The 20305-nt window shown below is 48.3% G+C and overlaps 1 protein-coding gene across 1 annotated transcript in view; it reads right to left on the reverse strand.

Annotated features, from left to right (window-relative positions):
* TENM4 (teneurin transmembrane protein 4) overlaps window positions 1-20305 on the reverse strand; it is a 2614134-nt gene that overhangs the window by 489743 nt on the left and 2104086 nt on the right. The window contains exon 12 of the mRNA XM_032488752.1: window positions 2904-3005. Coding sequence (XP_032344643.1) covers window positions 2904-2913 — 10 coding nt within the window. The 5' untranslated portion in view covers window positions 2914-3005. The remainder of the gene's footprint in view (window positions 1-2903; window positions 3006-20305) is intronic.

Consider the following 20305-nt stretch of genomic DNA (forward strand, 5'->3'; position numbering starts at 1 on the left):
CTTCTCTTGTAGATCACTGACATGACTTTATTTGCTAGTGAATTTGAATGAGTACTGGATGACTTCTATCTGCCTGCTGGTGACTACAGTCCTCCGCACATATCAATCCGTATACCATCAAGTCAATGCTTGTGCCAAAACGTTCAGTGACTTCTCTTTTCTTAAACAAGAATAACAGAACATCCCAGCTCCTCTGCCTGGCATCCCAAGCCTCCTACCAGGAGGCCTCCACCTCCCAACATGGTTCTGCTGCAATGCCTACCCCAGGGGCACCCACCAGGGCTGGGCAGATGATTCACCCTGAGCTGGTATTTGTATATGCTGTGAGGAAGGGGTCTAACTTCATGCTTTGTATGTGAATCTCCAGTGGTCCCGGCACCCCTGGCTGAAGAGATGACTCTGTGTCTCTGAACCTCAATCATCTTATCTCTAAAATGAGCTTGAAAAAACCACTTTGCAGGGTCCTCTGAGCACTCAATGAGATAGAGAGAAAAAGCATGCTATGGAGAGTCCCTGGCACACAGCAGCCAGTCAATGCCTATAACTGAAGAAACGGACAATGCTCTAAGACACTGGCTGTTGTCATTACTGCATCTGGACCAGAGCTCTCCCATCCCTAAAGGTCTTCAGCATCCACAGCCCCACGTGCTTGTCACAAGAGCCTGTGCCACCCTCAGTACCGCGGTTTGCAATCCCCTTTCCCCAGAATGCCTTTTCTGGGTGGCTTTGATAATCTTCTCTTCTCCTTTTGCTTTTTCCCTTCATTACTTTCTACCTTAATTTTGTATTAAATGCTGTTGGTCTTAACTAATTAATCAATCATAATTGCGCTAGCCCACTCAAATGTTTTTTGGCAAGGTGGCGGGAAGGCATGAATGAACAAACAAGTCAATCAAAGGAAAGGCCCCTGAGCTGAAGTGATGTATGGGCCACCCCACACAGAGGTGTCAGAGGCAGGCCTGTGGGACACGACCTCCAGCCCAGTGCTCTCTCCACGCCCCCATTCCCCCTCCTACCCTGGAGAAAGCGCGATCCTTTTAAATCACAACTCCCTCCTCCATGGTATTTGCAACACCTCCCAATTTAGTTTTCGCTCTGAATTTCATTAGTGTCCCATTTGCCTTGTCTTCCTGATCTCCGAGGCAGGCGTTAAGCTGGAGGAGACTGGCTCGGCAACAAGGGCTCCTACCTCCTGACTTCAGGGGAGGGGACAGGCAGGGGCTGCAATTCCAGATGGTGTTCTTGTCACTCGGCTCAGGCACTGGGGGCTTAAAGATAGACGTCTGTGCTTGCCCTGGAAACCCCAGGGCTCACGGGGATGGAATGCACCATGCCTGTGTGATGTGCTGCAGGGGCCGGGCCTTGCTGGGCAGGCAGAGTGAGTGAAGGAGGAGGGATTCAGTGGGAGAGGAATTGTAAGAACTGGCCCATGGGGTTGTTGGCAGTTCAATGAGATGCATAAATGAAGTACTTGGCACAATGCCTCAATAAGTGGGACCCCGTTTTACCTGTCCCTTTCTGTGAAAGGCAAAAAGTCTTAACAGGTGTCCTCAGAGAACCATCAGGTCTCTACTGCCAAGCATTTATCCCAGTTTGTAGTTATCACATTCTTCAGCCTGAGAGCACAGGCTACCTTTGTTTTTGTTTTGGTTCCCTGATCTATCCCCAGAGCCGAGCGTGGTGCTGGACCTCTTGCTAATATTCCATATGTCTTTGCTGAGTTGCTACATAAATGCCTGGATCAGAGGTTCTGGATGACCTAGACTCCGGTGCCCTTAAGCTGGGAGACCTCAGACAAGACAATTCATTTCTCTGAGGCTCAGTTTTCTTACCTGTCAAATGCAAATCATAATATCTACTGTGGCAGAAGCAGTGCTTGCCCATCAAATATCCACACTGCCCAGAGCCTTAGAAATCAGGCAGGACCCTGTGACTAGTCCTGGCCCGGGGTCTGTGTGTCACTTCTGGGCCAAAGCATTTAAGCTACACCTAAAATATGGCAGACTGTCCATCAGCCTGGGCCCTGAGTCACTAGGTGGGGCAGAGTCCTCCACCGACCTCAGTTAGAAATAACCCCTGGCTGTGTTAAGTCACTGAGATTCTGGAGTTCGTTTATCACTACAACGTAACTGAGCCCAGAAAGACTCAGACTTCTGCCCCACAAGACTGCCCAGAATATAAGAAAAAGTGCTGGCTTCACAGTAGGTTTTGGATAAAAGGCTCAGTCCCTGGGTCTGGGCTTTCTTCATGACGCAGACTCCATCTGTGTGCCTACCTTTCTCTCGGCTATATTCCTTCTCTAGCTTGAAACATCCTTCTGCTTTTCCTACCTGACCCACGTGTGCTCTGTTTTTGTCATTGCACAGACAGAGGAAGCAAAGCCTCCAGAGAGCCATTCTGGACAGCTGGACCCCAGACCACCTGTCCTCCGGGCAGCCGCCCACTCGCCTCCTACAACCTCATTCTCAACTCTGCCCCTCATCCCACTCCAACTCAGCTTTAAATGTAACTACCAAACTCTGGACCCTGTCCTTGGTCTCGTGCACCCCAGAATGACTCTGATGGCCACTGCAGCCTCTGTGGTCCTGGACCTGCATGGTGCTTCCCAGCTGCCAGCTCCTCCATCACAGCCTGGCCGGATGCCCGGCCCTTGCCTGCCATGTCCTCCCGCCATGCTGGCTGCTGGCTTGGCTCCCAGCAGCCGCCAGTCCTCCCACTGCATCTGCTCCCTGAAAAGGCCACCTCCATTCTGCCTTGACCTCCTCTGCTTCCCATGCAGCTTAGTAGCGAAAGCCTTCAACCAAATGTTATGCTTATTTGCAGATTCCAAGAAGGCACTTCTCATCAAGACCACAGGTTTGCAGTTGATGACGCAGAAAATCAGAGCAGACAAGGAGACTGACCTGGCTCCATGTCAGCACGTTCTGAAGAGTCAGCAGTGTCCGTGGGCCCTGCAGCCCTCTCTCCAGGGCCATCGGATCCTGGAGGACGGGACGGGATCCTATCTGTTGAAGAAGAGAAGATAGACCCAATTAAGCGAGGTGGCAAGATGTCCTCAAGTTTCTCACAGGTCTCTCTGCCCAGCAGTCAGTGCAAATGCACGCCTGATCCCACGGCCATGAAGAGACGCGAGTGGGTCCCAAACACCCTGGGAATCCCACACAAACGCACTTTCTCTCTGCAATCTTTCTCTCTTCTCCCATCTAATCTGGTCTTGCCTGACAGCTGCTGTTCACATGCTTCCTTAAGCAGACCAAACCCCTCAAGGGCAGAGACTGCAGATCAGCACCCTTTACAACCCAGACAAAGGCAGCTTGGGGCAGAATAGACACTGAGTGTTTTGTGAAGAAGGATGGACTGCGTGCTGGGATGGGGGTGGGGAGGAGGTGAGGGGACAGGGCACGTGATGGGGCACCGGACCCTGCAATAGTCCTATCACTGATTCGCCAGGCCAATAAATGTGTCACCGCACTTCTTTGAACCTTAGTGTCCTGCCCTGTAGAATGGACCCATCTTCTCAGTGACTGACTGGATGGGAGTATTGGGAGTCACATGGGCAGGGTCCTTACACAAAAGGGCCACCTGCTTATCACTCTGCAACCTCTAGCAAATCACTCCCCCTCCTTGAGCTTCTGTCTGAAAGAGAGAAACTCTGAACTAGGTCACACATGAGGTCCTTTCTGCCCCTACAATTCAATGATGATGTTGGTTCATCTCAGCATCTCTGGTGCCCAAGGAGATATCTGTACACAATAAAGGTTGTGAAATGAATAAAAGAAATCCTGTCACTCAAAAGAAGAGTGTGGGAGAGGCTCAAAGGTTTCCAGCCATTTGCCTTCGGTCCTTGCTACAAGGGGAGCTGAGATTTGAAGCCCAGGTCCTCACAGACTCAAGGTCTATACACTTTCCCTGCATCGACCACCACCCTCACTCACTGAAAACACTACAAAACGCCTTTTTATATAAAAGGCACACTAGGCTAAATCAGGACAACGCATGAAGGATACATTTAGGCATCTGAGGTTAAAAGTCAGTTTGAGAAATTCCCAGAATTTTTGCCAAATACACCCCGAATATACGTAGGATCCTAACTACGAAAACATTGTGTATTTATTATAAGGTGAGAAATTACTGGTAATCTCCATCAAAAACAAAATTCTCCTAAGTGGGAAATCTTGCTAGCTTCATCAGCATTTCCTGTTTCTGCATTGTAAATGCCTGTTTTTCTAAACAAAGAGTGACTGTATTAGGCAGGAACATTCACCAGGCTCTGCCCAAGTGCAGAGGGTGGGTCAGGCTCCCAAACACCCCCAGATAGAAGACCTGATGGGTTGAAATGGAATCAACAGGACAAAGTTTGGAGGTAAACCTGCAAACGTCCTTATAAGTCATTCTCTATTCACTAAAACAAAACATAGGCAGTACACTACAAAGGATATGACTATGGTTTTATGGATCTCAGATGAGCAATACTGGTTATTGTGCCCTTAATTTCTATTTACTATGCCTTGTTCATTACAAGTTTACCCTCCAAAGTCTCAGAGAGGAGCAGGAAATGGTTTTGCTGTACCAATGGACACGCTAAGAGGCCCTTTCTTTGGGTGTGGGTCTCTCACCACGTGCCCAGCGCCTTGTGGATTTTAGGACTCAGAGCTGTGGGCGTTGCCCCCAAGGGTCCTGCCACAGTCCTGGTCACGTCCAGCGACTCGGATGAACCCAGGGTCTTTCTCAAACCCTTCTCCTTTGTCCAGGTCACGCAGTTCCACTGCCTCCACAGCTCCAGGCCAAAGCTTGGGCTGTGGACCTTCATCAGTGCCTTATCTGATCCCCGCCCCCTCCCTGCCCTTGAAGAAGCTGCAGAACTAGTTTTACTTCTGTTCCATCTTCACCTGCCCAGGTTTCAGGGAAAACCTCAACTCCTTTTCTTCTATTTATTTTTTTCAATTTGTATCCCTGACTTCCCTCTTTTTCAAAGCATAATCATCACTCAGTATATGCAGGAGGATTGAGTCCAGGCCCCTCCTCTCCCCCCATGGATACCAAAATCAGTGGATGCTCAAGTTCCTTATATAAAATGAGGGAGTATTTGTATATAACCTATGCACACCCACCCATACACTTTAAATCATCTCTAGATCACATGATACCTAATACAATGTAAATGATATGTAAATAGTTGTAAATACAATGTAAATGCTATGTAAATAGTTGCCTGCATGGCAAATTCAAGTCTTGGTTTTTGGAACTTTCTGGAATTTTTTTCCCCACGTATATTTAACCTGTGACTGGTTGAATCCATGGATGTGGAGCCCAAATAGGAAGGGCTGGGTGTACCTCTACCTGACTGTCAGTGAAGCAAAAGCACTCATGGGTTGACCACAGGTTTTAGAAGTATTTATATACCAGCATTTTATGAAGGGAAATCCAGTGAGGAAGGGATTAGGGTGTTTAATCCTTCTCTTGCTCACTCACTCGTTCATCCCTACACTGAGCGTTAGGTGCTGTACAGGATGCACTGATGGAAGCAAATCGTGTCCTTGGGAAACTCACAGGATAACAAGGAAATAAGACAACATGGCCACGAGTGACTGAAATGCCCAGCAGTTTCGTAAGAGAGGTACAGAGAAAACTACGAGAACGGGGAGGCATGAAGAGACCACCCCGGGTGACAAGTCGGGGAGCACTTATTGGACCGCATACTGTTCAAGCCCAGCCTTGCACCAGCACCAGTGTCAGGTGAGGTGGCGCAGGGATGGGGCAGGGGACTTGCAGGAAAGGGTAAAGGCACAGGAGGGGGAAGCGTGACAAAGGATGAACATGTCGCTCAGCTTTGCGGAGCGCAGGCTGTGCGGAAGGAAGCAGCAGCCATCCCGCCTGATAGGGGACGTGGGTCCCAGTGAGCACGGCCCTGAAAGTCAAGCCAGGGAAGGTGACCATTATTCGATGAGTAATAGAGAGCCACCCAGGGCTTCTGAGCAGAGAGGTGACACAATTGGAGATATGCCGCAGGAAGATGAACTTGGCAAGCTTGCACAGTATGAATTGGGAGGGGAGGAAGCTGATTGTGTGCCAGGCATTGGGCAGACTGTTCGATGCTGGTACATATTTGATCTCAGTTAACCTTCTAAACAACCGTAGGAAGCAAGCCTATTTCTTCCAGACTTGCAGATGAGAAAATGAGGCTTCAGGGAATTTCAGCTGCTTGCCTCTAATCCCCCAGCTAGGAAGCGGTGGATACAAGATCTGGAGCTTGTTTTCTCCCTTTCCAGGCAAGCCTTAAAGCATGCTGAGACCCTGTGCAGACACCTGTACACCCAACAGCCCCCACTACACCTTCTGCTCCCAGCATACCTCCCGCCCGCCCTAGGGTGGGTGGACGCATGATCGTTTCCTGGGCTGCCTTTTGAGATGCCCAGGTGGAATTAATTGTCAAGTGCCTTTGCTTCTGTTAGCTTTCTCCAAAGTGACCACAAATCAAGGAGATAAAACAATACTTTGAGTTGGGTCCCAAACAATATGGAGTACAGTCTCTTGCAGAGAATTTCAAAGGTAGCAGGAGACCACCTTCCTCCCTTGCAGGTAATGCTCACTTCTGTCTTTCCCTTCTCAGCTAAGCTTAATGGCAACAGTGGACCCAGGAGCCTGGAGGTACCTCTTTTGGATACCCAGGACTCTGTTGGGTCATGAATGTCCATGAGGAACCCAGGTCCCTGGGCTGACTTTACTGTTTGAGAGGACTGCCCGGAGGACTCACTGCACTCCAACTGGATCAGCACACCTGCAGCCTGGAGGGGACGATCATGAATCACTCCCATCAAGATGCCTGCTTCTAAAAGCTTGTTTTTTCCAAGAGAAAAAAGATTTCCTCATTCTAAATACAAGGCACAGTGATAGCTGTGCTACACACCTGACAACCAAGGGTGCAGGTTTTCTTCAAGGAAGCCTGGAACAGTGGCAAGAACAGTAACTTTGGAAGTAAATACAGTGGGTCTAAGTCACACCCCAGCAGGGCAGTGGCTATGCAGCCCTGGGAAAACCACTCAGCTCCTTAAATGTCCTCGTTACTACGTGGGAATGATAATAAGAGATTAGAGAGACTGGTATACACATAAGAATGTATAATAATTTCTCCTCGTGTTTTTACATCTGACACTCTGGACATGGCCCTCTTCCTCTCAGAGTTATCAATTGAAGAAATGGATTTTTGTGCCCATCAACAGATGACTGGATAAAGAAGAAGTGGTATATTTATACAATGGAATACTATTCAGCCATAAAAACCGACAACATAACTCCATTTGCAGCAACACGGATGTTCTTGGAGAATGTCATTCTAAGTGAAGTAAGCCAGAAAGAGAAAGAAAAATACCATATGAGATCACTCATGTGTGGAATCTAAAAAAACCCAAAACATAAATACAAAACAGAAACAGATTCATAGACATAGGATACAAACGTGTGGCTGCCAAGGGGGTGGGGGGTGGGAAGGGACAGACTGGAATTTCAAAATGTAGAATAGATAAACAAGATTATACTGTATAGCACAGGGAAATATATACAAGATCTTGTGGTAGCTCACAGCGAAAAAAATGTGACAATGAATATATACATGTTCACGTATAACTGAAAAACTGTGCTCTACACTGGAATTTGACACAACATTGTAGAATGACTATAACTCAATAAAAAAAAAAGTTAAAAAAATATGAAGAAATGGATTTTTGGAGAAAAAAATGCTGCAAGAACAACCGCAGGTTGTTCACACCCTCGACCTAACACTTATTACCAGAGTCTTAGAATTATCTGTCCGCGTGTCCTTCTCCTCCACCAGACTGGAACTGCCTCGAAGACGGCGGCTGCTGCACCTTCGACTCCCAGCACACACATGTCCCTTTCTCCCTTAGTTCCCTTCTAGTAAGATCCACACAAACCACAGAGTCTGCAGTTCTGGGATTTTATTTTCCCAGACTGGTTTGAAGTGACTTCTAAGCAACACCTTCAAGAGCACATCCAATCCTCTGAAAACCATCTCATTAGCATAAAATCATTAGCATGGAATCCTTCACCTTGTTACTCTGCTAAGAGCTTTGGTTTCTAATCTGAGCCAATTATATGTGCCAACATATTCAATAACATCTTAATAATGCCAACCCTCCCAGGTCTCTGGACAGACTCGGACCAGGTTAAGAGAGCTGGGGTCTAACAGGATACTAGGGCGGCATGTGCCTGGCTTGTGCAGTTGGGACGGCCCTGCGTAGTGCCTGAGGCCGGGACATGTGCTCAGCAAAAGTTAATTCCCTTCTCCTCCTCTGGCTCCTGAGAAAAGCAAAGCCATAAAACTTGCTTCAAATAAACAGGGAGAGAAGATTCACCACATTCCTGAGTCCATTTAGAATATGGATTTTTTTTAAAGCTTTTCTCCCTAAGGACTGAAGGAAGCAGGTTATTTCATTTTAATTATGGCAGCTGCAGCTGCTGCTTGTGAACCCAAAGACCAATTTTCAGATTAAAAAGAAAAACACAGCACACATACACACACACACACCCTGCCACACACACAAACTCACCAAGAGAGTCAACGACATACACAGAGCAACACCACCTCCAGGGAGCACATCCACAGGGTGGAAAAATCTGGACTGTCCTGCTCCAGACACTCAGATCCAGGTGGGACTCCCCCTCCCCCTCCCCCCGCGCCGCCTCTCTGCCCCCAGCGTCCAAGACCAGCCCGTGAGCCATGCTGGGTAATGGAATGCTTCATGCAGAGCAGCTGTGCATTTTTAATGCACACAAGGGGAAATAAAGGCAGCAGATGGTTTTATGTAATCTTCCTGTGATATTTTAACTGGGCATCTTCATTCATGAAGGCCTGAAAGAGTTCTTTTACTGGTCCCCCATGGGTCCAGCGAGCCAGCCCAGACTTGGGGTAGTGAGGATGGGTCTCTCGTGTGGGGAAGGCAGGTACCTTTTAAAATTTTCTGGCCCACAGGCTGTATCCAGGTTTCCAGTCAGTATTCCCTCTTGTGGTTCTTTGTGTCCTCACCAGCGCCTCTCAGTGTTAACTATGGCAAGTAATGGCTCATGAATCTTTCACAGGTAGAGCTGCCCAAATCTGCACCATGTGTAGATGTATCTTTCAAAGGACTGAGGGTCCATGCTATCGCAGGGGTGTCTGTCAGGGAGAAATCTGGGTGGAGCAGGTGAGTGCATCTGCCTTCAACTGCCTGGGAGTAAGACAAATGACACTGGCTTTCACCGGAGAAAGATAGTCTGCTTCCGGGGATGCACAAGAACTTTGCCTGTGCAACTTGGCATGAAAGGAGGCATGGGTTGGAGAGTAAACAGTTCTCAAATAGCCACAAGGGCTACAGAGGAGCCTGATGAAGTTTGTGGTATCCCTGGGAAGTTGTCTCAGTTTTCTGAAACTTGCTTTAACTCCACCGATGTTCATCTTTAAGCCCTCCAAGCATACCATCCACAATTCTGAGATCTGAATGTGCAGGACCAATGAAAATTCTTGTTCTCAGCCACCTAGGTGCTCCCAGACTGCCAGGCTTTTGCTCAGCTTCATCGTCAGCCTGCAAAACCCCTCCCTCCTTTCACATCCACCTGCTCCTCCTCTTCCCTCAGGGGCCAGTGCAGATGCCAGCATTTTCATGAAGCCATCTCTGCTGCATGGATCACAACTAACTGCACTCCTAAGCCAAAGAGTCACCAAATCTAGTTGTTTCTACCACCAAATCCAGGGGATAAGCTGTTCTCTGTGTAGCTCTAGGGCTCTTCAGTCCCTTTCCTTAAATTATCATATGCACAGTGCTGTTCCTCAAATGCAAGTCTGACCCTGCTGTTCCTGGCTCGAAATCCTTGTTGGTGCCCCATTATCTTCGGGACAAAATCCAAACCCCTCCCTAGAACAGGCAGTTCTCTTCACTGTCCAGCCTGGCCGCTCTCACCGCAGACTCACCAGACTGCAGCCAAACCCGTGTTTTTAACCCTCACTGTCTTCCTCACTGCCCCTTCCTTGGCTGGGGAGGTCCTGAAGTGCTCCTCAACGAGTTGCCTGTGCGGCACCCCATCTTCTTCTGGGGCAGCTCCTCCCTCCCCGCTTCTGGGAACCACTTTTCCCACTGCTCCCACCATGTAGGCTGTGAGAGTCATCAGTGCTGTGTGGCAACCATTTCCGGCTCACAGCCTTCCAGGCACAGGTGGGCGGCCCACCCGGATGGGGCCCCATGCTAATCGAGGCCAGTGGGTGTGACCAGACGAGTACCACTCGCAAGTAGAAGGTTTAATTGCCAAAGCAGGACCCACCAGGGCTCTTTCACACCTGCCCGAGGATCAGCACAGTGGGGATGGTTTTACAGCCTGGTCTCTGGGAGACAACAGTGAGCAGAAACCCCTCCCCTCTGCCACCACTCCCACTGTCCATGGTGGGCATGGAGTATGGGAGAGAATGGACCCTTTGTTGTCATAAGCCATTACAATTTGGGGGTGACGTGTATCCAGCATTAACTAGCTGATCTGACAGATTCATGGGTCCTATGAGGATTATTATCTTTTTTCTTTTTGAAGTATAGTTGATTTACAATACTGTATTAGTTTCAGGTGTACAACAAAATGACTTGGAGATAGATATATATATATATATATATATATATTCTTTTTTTCAATTCTTTTCCATTTTAGCTTAATACAAGATATTGAATATAGTTCCCTGTGCTGTACAGTAAGTCCTTGTTGTTTATCTGTTTTATAGATGGTAGTACTCATGTTTTAATCCCATACTCCCACTTTATCCCAACTCCCTGTTCCTTTCTCCTTGGGTAACCACAAATTTGTTTTTTATGTCTGTGAGTTGGTTTTGGTTTTGTAAATAAGTTCATTTGAATTATTTTTTAGATGGAATTGTCATATTCTTCAGGGACCCTGCCTCCCTGGCCATCATTGATTGGTTCAGGGCTGGGCCCCTTAATAAAGGCAGATTAATCATAGCTCTGGGGGAGAGCAGAACCTGATCGAAGCTGGACCAATTATATGACTTCTTCCCTGGGATTTTTGAAAACAGGAAGTGAAGAAGAATGGTCTCTAGTAGTGGTGATTGTAAGATGTACAATGTTGAGAGTTATTAGTGGCCATGTGAGTGTTACGGGTTGAACTGTGTCCCCCAGAAAAGATTTGCTGGAGTCCTAATCCTGCATACCTGAGAATGGGGCCTTATTTGGAGACAGGTTCTTTGCAGAAGTCATCAAGTTAAAATGAGGTCACTAGGGTGGGCCCTAACCCAGTATGGCTTGGATAGGAGAGAAATCTGTACACAGAAGAAGGGAAACTGGGACATAGGCACACACGGGGAGAATGCCACGTGAAGACTGGAGTGATGCTACCACACGCCAAGGAATTTCCAGAGGCTGAGAGAGATAGGCCTGGGGCAGAGCCTTCCCTGCAGAGGGAACACAGCCTTGCTGACACCTTGATCTTGGACGTTTAGCCCTGAGAATGGTGAGACAAGCAATTTCTGTTGTTGAAGCCTCACGGTTTGTGGTACCTTGTCATGGCAGCCCTGCAAACTAATACATAAAAAATAGGGAGGGCTGGTCTGCAATGAGAGAAAGGAGCTCACAGTATAGGAGAAGTGACCAGAGCAGCAAAGAGAAACAGAGCAAATCTGCCCAGAATTAAAACTGCGAACCCAGTGCCACGGCAGCTCTGCATTTTCTCTGGCTGCAAAGTTCAGCTCCTTGGATTCCAAGAGGCAGTAGTGGAAGTCCCTCTGTTTTGAGTAAGTTGATTGTGAGGTTTCTGTCACTTTGAATAGAGTCTTAACCAGCACTGTGATTTATATTTATTTGTTATCAAGACCATTAATGTTAAGAAAAGGAAAGCAACGTAGGTGGCTCCAAGTGGGGCTAAACTGACCAGGTTGGTGACAGATGGACAAGTAAGCCCATGGCTCCCAAATGCTGTCCCAACCTGTCCCAGGAGGGGACAGGGTTCCTTCTGGTCTGGGTGCTACAACCTTCATACCCTCACACAGTTTCAGCCTCTTGGTGTTTTCTTGAATCCAGTAACAGCCAGAATAAAATCTGAAAAGGATTTTCCTCTGCACAGTTTTGCCTTTCTTCCCAATCCAAACACAACTGCCTGCTTGGCCCCTTGAAATGTTCCAAAAACAAAACAAGTCCAGTTTTCCAAATCCCTCACTTTGTTTCATGTTATTTTCTTGGCCGCACAAACTTGGGGGTTTTTGTTCTTTCTGTTCTGCACTTGGACTTCTCCTATCCACATTCCCTCCTGTGTGAGCTCCCACACCAGCAGCAAGGGCTCCCAACTCGCAGAGGAGAGAGGCAGTCAGAGGGAAGGCAGACGGGGAAGGATTAACCATCTCAGACAAGAGCTGGAGGTCCCCTGAAGCAACACACCAGCCCTCTGGACTAACCAGTGCTCATGGGCTCTCCCGGGCAGAATGTAGCTGCATAGCGGGGTCTGGCTTATGGGTTTGGTCTTGCAGAATAGAAGATAATTGTTCAAGCTTCGCTGAGCCTCTGGGGCTGCCACCATTGTAAGAATAAGCAGAACCATTCTACCTTGACAATTCCACAAAAGAAGGGAGACACTGTTCTCTTCCAAAGGACGAGGGGCAGCAGTTATCCACGTGAGCAAGGCTTGATGACTACAGATATTCTAGAGCTCACCACCCCCACCCCAAAGGAGGATCTTGATTTTTCCTCACCTGTTCAACCCAGGAGAGTGGATAAGAATATGATGCCTATATCAAGCTGTCAGCTATCTTGATCAAAGAAATTAGAAAAGAGTTTTCTGGAAGGGGTGAAGGCCGACTCAGCCTTCAACTAAGGGGGTGAGAGGACTGAATGGATGCTGTGCCAGTCATTTGTCCATTTGCTCTCAGGCCCTCTCCCCACCCTTGCTACTCTGCTCCATCTCAAAGGACGGCAGTGCTCAGAATCCTTTGGTTACTGGCTTCTGGGCAGGTGGGTTTGTGAATGGAGGACCCTGGCAGAAGACTGGAGGTGAGAAGAAGAGAGAAACCAAGGTCTCTCTCGCTCTCTTGCTTGTCTTAGACAGCATCGTTGGCAGCGACCACGTAATGTCTGTCGCTTCAGGTCCTGACAGGCACCCTACATAGTGGTTCTAGCTCCTGCTGGATTGGCCCAGCTTCTGGGCTCTAGAAACATCACCTTCTCTCATTGTCCCTCCAGTCGAGGGGGTGATAGTGGTTCCCTGCTGTTGATCTCTCGGGCTGCCTCAACATGTACTGTGTAGCTTCTTAGCCATTTCATTAACCATGTGGCCAATACCCTATATTAAATTCAATTCCCTCTGTTGAAAGACCTATGATGGTTTATGTTTTCCTGCCTAGGACTCTGATGGATGGAGGTGCTGAGAAAGAATCTGCAGGTGGAAGCACTACTCTACAGCCTCTGGGATAATGAATCCATGAAGACTCTCAGTACTTGGGCTGGGATGGGGAGCCACTGCAGAAATGATCACTGCAAGCAAGCCCAAGAGGGAATAAGTGAGCCATGAGGCACCCGTTAGGCACCTGGAAGGTTGGGAAGGCAGCCCTGCAAGGAAAGGGTAGTCAGGTTTCTGCTCCCACCAGCCCCTCCAAACAAACAAACAAATGTTAGCCAGCTTGACGTGACTTCTTCTGTCAGTTGGTAAACTAACATGGGAAAGGCCAATTATTGATGCAGTAGATGCTAGGGAGCTTGGCTGTGAAGTTGCAGAATCCTTTGGCAGTTTAGGGTGTCCTGATTTCCTGTAGGGAAGCCAGGAGTTTAATGAAGCTGAGACAAACCAAGAGAGGTATCTTAGCAGATTCAGTGAGACTTTTGAGACTTAATGTGATGTGGCTGGTTTGGGTCTTGTCTCTGTTAAGAGTTAGCACTGGTCCATCCAAACTCAGAGGTGTGGCAGAAGCCAAGCTTTACTGAGAGAGGATAGAGACAGGAATAAAATAGGAGGACATTTTGGGGACTGCTGAGAGACAGAGCATCCTTGTTTATTAAGGAAGAATTTAGGTGTGTAAGGTATATGTAAACAGACAGACGCAGGCTGGGACCAACAAAGAGACAAGGGAGAATAGAGCCCATCAGAAACGGAGGGACAATGGCTTGCAAGCTCTCGGTGTGACCAGCCCCTTGGTGGCAGATGAGTTTTCCTAGCTTTCCTAGAAGAGGTCAGCTTCCCACAGTCAGAGCAGGGGCTCTGATCCCTGATGCATTTGCTTTCTGCTTCTGCTCAGGCCCTTGTTACAGGTGGCCTTTTATTGACTGACCCAAGTGTCCCAGACCAACGTCCCACACAGGCACTGAAAGGACCACCAGGTGTGGAACGGCAGGGCTGTTAATGAACTGCCACATGCCTCACCTCCCTGGAAACCTCTCTCAGTCCCGGAGAGGAAACCAGTGCTGAGACTTGAGCACAGACGTGGTCCCGACCTCAGCAACCCCACCACCTACTCTGACCTCGCGTGTCCACCCATGCAGACATATGTGCTTGTGTCCACCTCGCTGAAGCTGAAAACATCTGTGGGGGGAGAAACTGAGTTAGAAAAGAACCAGTCCTTCTAGAGAAGGGAAACCCAAGGAATTTGGGGGTTACAAGTGTTTTCCTGCTTTAATTCTAGTTCTAGATTACAGAAAAATGGCAAAGATAGCACAGAGAGTTCCCCTATATTCTGCCTCTATTTTCTCCCATAATTAGCATCTTATCGTATGGTTCTTTTGTTACAATTGACAAACCAAAATTGATAAATTATTATTAACTAAAGTCCATAGTTTATTCGGATTTCCTCAGCTTTTCTCTTTCTGTCTGGGGGTCCCATGCAGGACACCACATTCCATTCAGTCACCAAGCATCCTTAGGCTCCTCTTGGCTGTGACGGCTCCTCAGATTTTCCTTGTTTTTGATGACCTTGACAGTGTGGGGTGTGCTGGAAAAGCATGTTGTGGGATGCCTCACCACTGGAATTTGTCTGATGTTTCTCTCATGATAATCCTGGGGTTATGGGCCATCGGGAGGAAATGTCCCTTCTGTTTTTAACTCTTTCTTGGTTATGGAGACCATGCCTCTAGCCTGGCTGGGGCCACTGGTCACTAGCTCAAGAAGCAGCCATGGTGGACGTGCCTTCTACAACTACATAGCATTTGCACAGTCACACAGCACCCCTCAAAGCCCTCACAATCTGTCCGCAACCAACCTCCCCAGCATCAAGTTCTGCATTTCCCTTCCCTTTTCTCTGGCCAAACCAGACCTGCTTGCAATTTCCCAAACATGCCCATATCCTTTCCTACATTCATGCCAAGGCATTTGCTGTTTCCGCTGCCAAAAATGCATCCCTCCCCTGGGCTATCTGGAAACCCTCACTTAGAAGTCAGGGCTTAGCACAGAAAAAAGCATTCTGTGGGGCCTTCTCTGATCCACCACTCCAAACAGAATGAACCACCTTCTTCTCTTGTGCTACTGTGTCCATACCTTTCCTGATCACCCCACTTAGAATCATGACAGCCTCCAGCACTCCCAGCCCCTTCCCTACTTTTCCCCCACAGTACCCAGCATCTGACATGCCACGTGCTTATTAACTTATTTATTGTTTACCTCCCCTGCCAGAATATGAGCTTCGTGATGACGGACTGTTGTGTTTACCACTATATTGGGACAGTACTTAACACAGTTAATATTTGCTGAACAAATGAATGACGTTGCTGGAGTTTTGCATGCACTTTCTGTAGTTGTTTGGGTATGTCTCTGTTTCTTCAGGTGGACTATGAAATTTCAGGGGAATGACCAGACCTGACTGAACAAGGGAAGCCTTGTGCCTAAGCCATGCCTTGAAGGCCATTTCCGGACACACTGATGATCACCAGCTGCCGCTCCTTCTTTCAGGACCTCACCCACACTCTCTGGAGTACCATCTCCATGTGGCTGGAAGGGACAGACAGTGTATTATGCAAGATCTTCTCCAGAAGTTTAGACTCTAAGAGCTTCTAAGCAAAGGTGAGGCCCTTCTCTTTCTAGAGCTGGATTTCTGGCCCTGAACACGGCCCTTGCTTCATTACTGGATAGTGGGACCATCCCTAGGAGCTAACTTGGCAAGTCAGAGACAACAGGAGCCCTGACACCTAAGGAACCTCTGCCGGACACTAGCATGGGGGCATGGACAACCTCTCTGAGCCTCCTTTCCCTCAGCAGATAATGGAAATAATACTACCTATATGACTACGAGAGTGTTTTGGGGAGGACTGATTGAAAAATGGGTAGGAAGGCACTTCACAATCTGTAAGACCCAATCTAAAGCACTTTTGCTGCCATCACAAACAAAGAGCCCAGGGGTCATATTTTCAGAGCCCATGACGTTGCAGGAGCCCTTGGGCCCCCCCATCACCCATCAGGTAGACAGGCAGCGTGTGGGGGGATGAGTGCTACCAGGTTAAACTTAATTAATTCATTTTAAAATTTTATTTATTTTATTATTATTGGGGGGAGGGAGGTAATTAGGTTTGTTTGTTTGCTTACTTAATGGAGGTACTGGGGATTGAACCCAGGACCTCGTGCATGCTAAGCATGAGCTCTACCGCTGAGCTGTGCCCTCCCCTCTACCAGGTTAAACTTTATAAACAAGCTGCTGGGCCTTTTGCCAAAGATCAAAATCAAGTGTTTACAGTAAAACATACACATAAGCCAATCGCAAGTTTATGGCACAGAAGATCTGTCCTCTGGCTCCTTATCTGAACTTCTGAGTCTGTCTTTGATGCTCCTTTCAGCCCACTAGACCCACTGGGGTGGAGAAGAGCTACGTGTTGCCTGGGGAAACCCACTTCCAAACCTTGGTTGGGGTTTTAGTGTGCTGATTACACAGGTTAACATGAACGGAAATTAATTTTACTTCCCAATGCTACACAATAAAAAAGGAAAGAAAATAAAATGAAAAGGACAGCAGGCTGGAAAAATATCTGTAGCATGGCAGACAGAAGAGGGTTAATGTCCATTCAAAAAAGATCTGGCGCAAACTGATGTGGGAACAAATTAAAGGACACCAATGAAAAATTGGGAACAGACACGGGCGTGTTATACATGAAGTATCCTAAGTGAATACATACATGGAAAAAATGTCCCATTTCTCTAGTAATCAAAAAAATACAAATTGGAGCAAAAAAATCAGGTGCCATTATACCTAAATTAGTAACATTCTTTTTTTTCCTCACAACGCTCTGGAGCCACTTATTAAATGTTCTTATTTAGAACCTCCTATACACCAGCCACAAGGTCAGGCACTCTGGATGAACAAAGGGCCATGACCCCTGGCTGCGGGAATCTTACTTCAGGGCCTCCACTGTGTGACCCGGGGCAAGTTGTTTGACCTCTCTGAGCTTCCCATTTCCTGATCTGTAAAACAGGGATAATGATACCTCTCCCAGGGCAGTTTGTGACAATAACAAAGCTTATTCACATATGTTAACACTTTTGATTCACTCAGCTCTGAAACTTAAGCCAGGCAGGGAGCTTGAGCCCCGAGCTTTAAATGTGGAAACCCAAACCTAGAGAGGTGAAGTTACTCGCCCAAAGGAACGTAGCCAAGGCCTGCAATCCAGTTCTTCATGCTTCCTGAAGAGGCAGGAGTGTGTAAGGGGCTCTGAAGAGAGGCTGGTGAGGGGACCACTTCAGGAGGTTAGGAGAGAGGGCCAGGTGGGGCCAGGACTGTAAGCCAGGCAGGTTCTCAGGCACAGAGCCCTGAGTGGGGACCAGGGGTGGTGGGAGGCGGGTGGTCCATCCTCTGAGCCCATCTGCTTTCTTGTTCCTAAACCAGGGATGTACTTGTGGACCCCATCTGCACTCAGCAATGACAGTGATTGGGTTTTCCATTTCTCTGACAGATGACCAGAGAAGCAGGAGGTGGCAGCTGGCCTGTATATTATCTGCTCCTGCTAAACTCTCTGAAGTGATAGGCAGACATAGGGAGGCATACTGAGTGCACCCCCCAACAATCCGCTCTCCACACACGCGACAGCCACGGGCCCAGAGAAGTGCGCTAAATTCATGACACATTGTGTCGGGAATGGAGAGAGAATGAAAAGGAATTTCTCTGAGTGTGACTGGGGACTCTTACGGACAAGCAGTGTCTGGGAGACTACAAGTGTCCTTCAGGCAGAACCTCAGCCAGCCAGAACAGGAGCCTAATCAGCGCTTTGGCTGGAGGTCGGAGCCTGGAAAAAAGCTTGCCGGGAGGACCAAGTGAGGTGTGGAGAGTGGGCGATTGAGAGCTTTCCGTCCACGCTGCTCCCTTATTTAAAACCATATACCGAGTCGCACTGCCAACAGAATGAATTCCAGACTCACAGAACAAGGCACTTCATGATTCGGTTTCTGCCTTTCCAGCAACTACTGTTCTCTTTAACCTTGCCAGCTATTTGTAGTTCGCCAAAGGTGCAAGGCAGTGCCAAACCTTTGTAAGTGCACAGTCACTCTCCCTGGCTTGTCTTCCCTTTACCTACCCTTGCCTTAAAAATTCTGTTTCCATGTCAGCTCCGGAAGCCTCAGCGGAGGCTGTCACCTGAGCCAGACATCACTCCTTTATGTTCCCTTCACCTGCACTGGGATTTACTAATTTCTTTCTCCCCACCAGAGACTGGACCACTTCTTATCTAATGCTGCATCCTGAGCCAAGCATAACGGCTGACACATAGCAACTAGTTATTGGATGGACGGAAGGTTGGATGGATAAAATGAATGTTTTACAGAGCTTGCCTGTAACCGTATGAAAGACGGGAGTGGAAAGAGATAAGAAAAAGACCACTGGAGAGGCTAGTGCAATGGTCTAGATTAAGGCAGAGGCAGAGGGAAGGGAAGGATGCAGAGGATTCAAGTGATTTTGGTAGAGGGACTTGAGAGACCCCAGTAAGCTCATGGAGAGGAAAGGTTGAGTGAGATGGTATGGGATGGGAGGCTGACCCCTGGATCCAGATGGAGCAGAGCGTGATGCATGTAGGCAAGATAGGGACCTGGCTGTAACAATTCATATGGAGAAGAGGGGTGGTGAGCGGGGGGGAAAGAGATGGTGAGCCCAGTTTTATCAGCAAGGAAGGAGGCCTGTGCACTGGCAGAGCTCCAATACATATTCTTTCCCTGCCTCCGCGGGCCCTCTCCGTGGGCAGGCCTTGGTTAAGACGGCACAAAGACAGTTTACGTGATAAGAGCAATCAGAAGGCTCTTCTGACTCTGCACAGCATCCGGGGAGCTTCCAATGAGCAGGAAGGAAAGGGCTCTTTCAGAAAGGCTCATGGAAGAGTCTGAGAGCCTTGAATTCACCGTCCACATGGCATTCCCAACAGGAGTATGTGGTCACCTCCACAGTGTGATGGACTCCAAGGGAGGCTGGTCACTGAATGCAAGGAACGCAGCCTAGACTCAGGAGTCAGGCAGGCTGGATCCCAGTCCTAGCTACCCACTGCGACCCATCCAGCCTCAGGTGATTCCCTCCACTTCTCTGAGCCTCAGATTCCTCATCTATAAAAGGAGGGTGATAATTCCATTTTCGACTGTAAATGTCAATTTAAATAAGCCTGCACATGCCTGGCACTTTCTTCCCTTTGATATTCTTTCCCTCCGGTTACTTCATGCATCATTTGAGCAATGGGGAGAAAACTGCCATAAAGAAGCCTGGTAAGATCTTACCGGATGCTTGCTTTACACTGGGCTCCCTGAAAGCTACAGAAAAACCTACGAGAGGTCTGGCCCTCCGCGGCGTACATGAAACTGATGGCTACGCACGCGCCATCCCCGGGACAGGCATGTGCACCAGTGTCGGCTCGTCCTTCCTGGCTGAGTGACCTTGGGCAATTCACTGCAGGGCTCCGAGCTCAGTTGCTTCACTGGTTCAAATGGGGCTTGTTAAACTCTGCACTGAAGGCTGTCCCCAGGCTGGGATGAGATCACTTACGGGAAAGTGAGCCCCAAGTGGCAAACGCTCAGGAAATGTCCGCGTCCACTTCCTCCACCTCGGCAGCCTTCCCAGGCCTTCTTGGGGGCTCCTTTCCACTTTCTCATTTGAATACTTAATGGGTTTCACCCTTTGAAGTGACACCTGCTGGAAATGTAATTGTGCACATAATTGCTACGTGGGAATGGAGGCAACTTTATTTCCCAGTGCTTGTGCTTCCTTTAGGAAAAGAAATAGCACACCCATAAAGCCTTTCCTGTATCCTGGCGGATGGAGCCCCACGGTGGGCATTTATTCCTGGATGCGGGGCACTGGCCCAGAGGACTGGCCAGGCAAGAAGGTAAT

This window comes from Camelus ferus, chromosome 10 (assembly GCF_009834535.1).
Source record: "Camelus ferus isolate YT-003-E chromosome 10, BCGSAC_Cfer_1.0, whole genome shotgun sequence".
Classification (NCBI taxonomy): Eukaryota; Metazoa; Chordata; class Mammalia; order Artiodactyla; family Camelidae; genus Camelus; species Camelus ferus.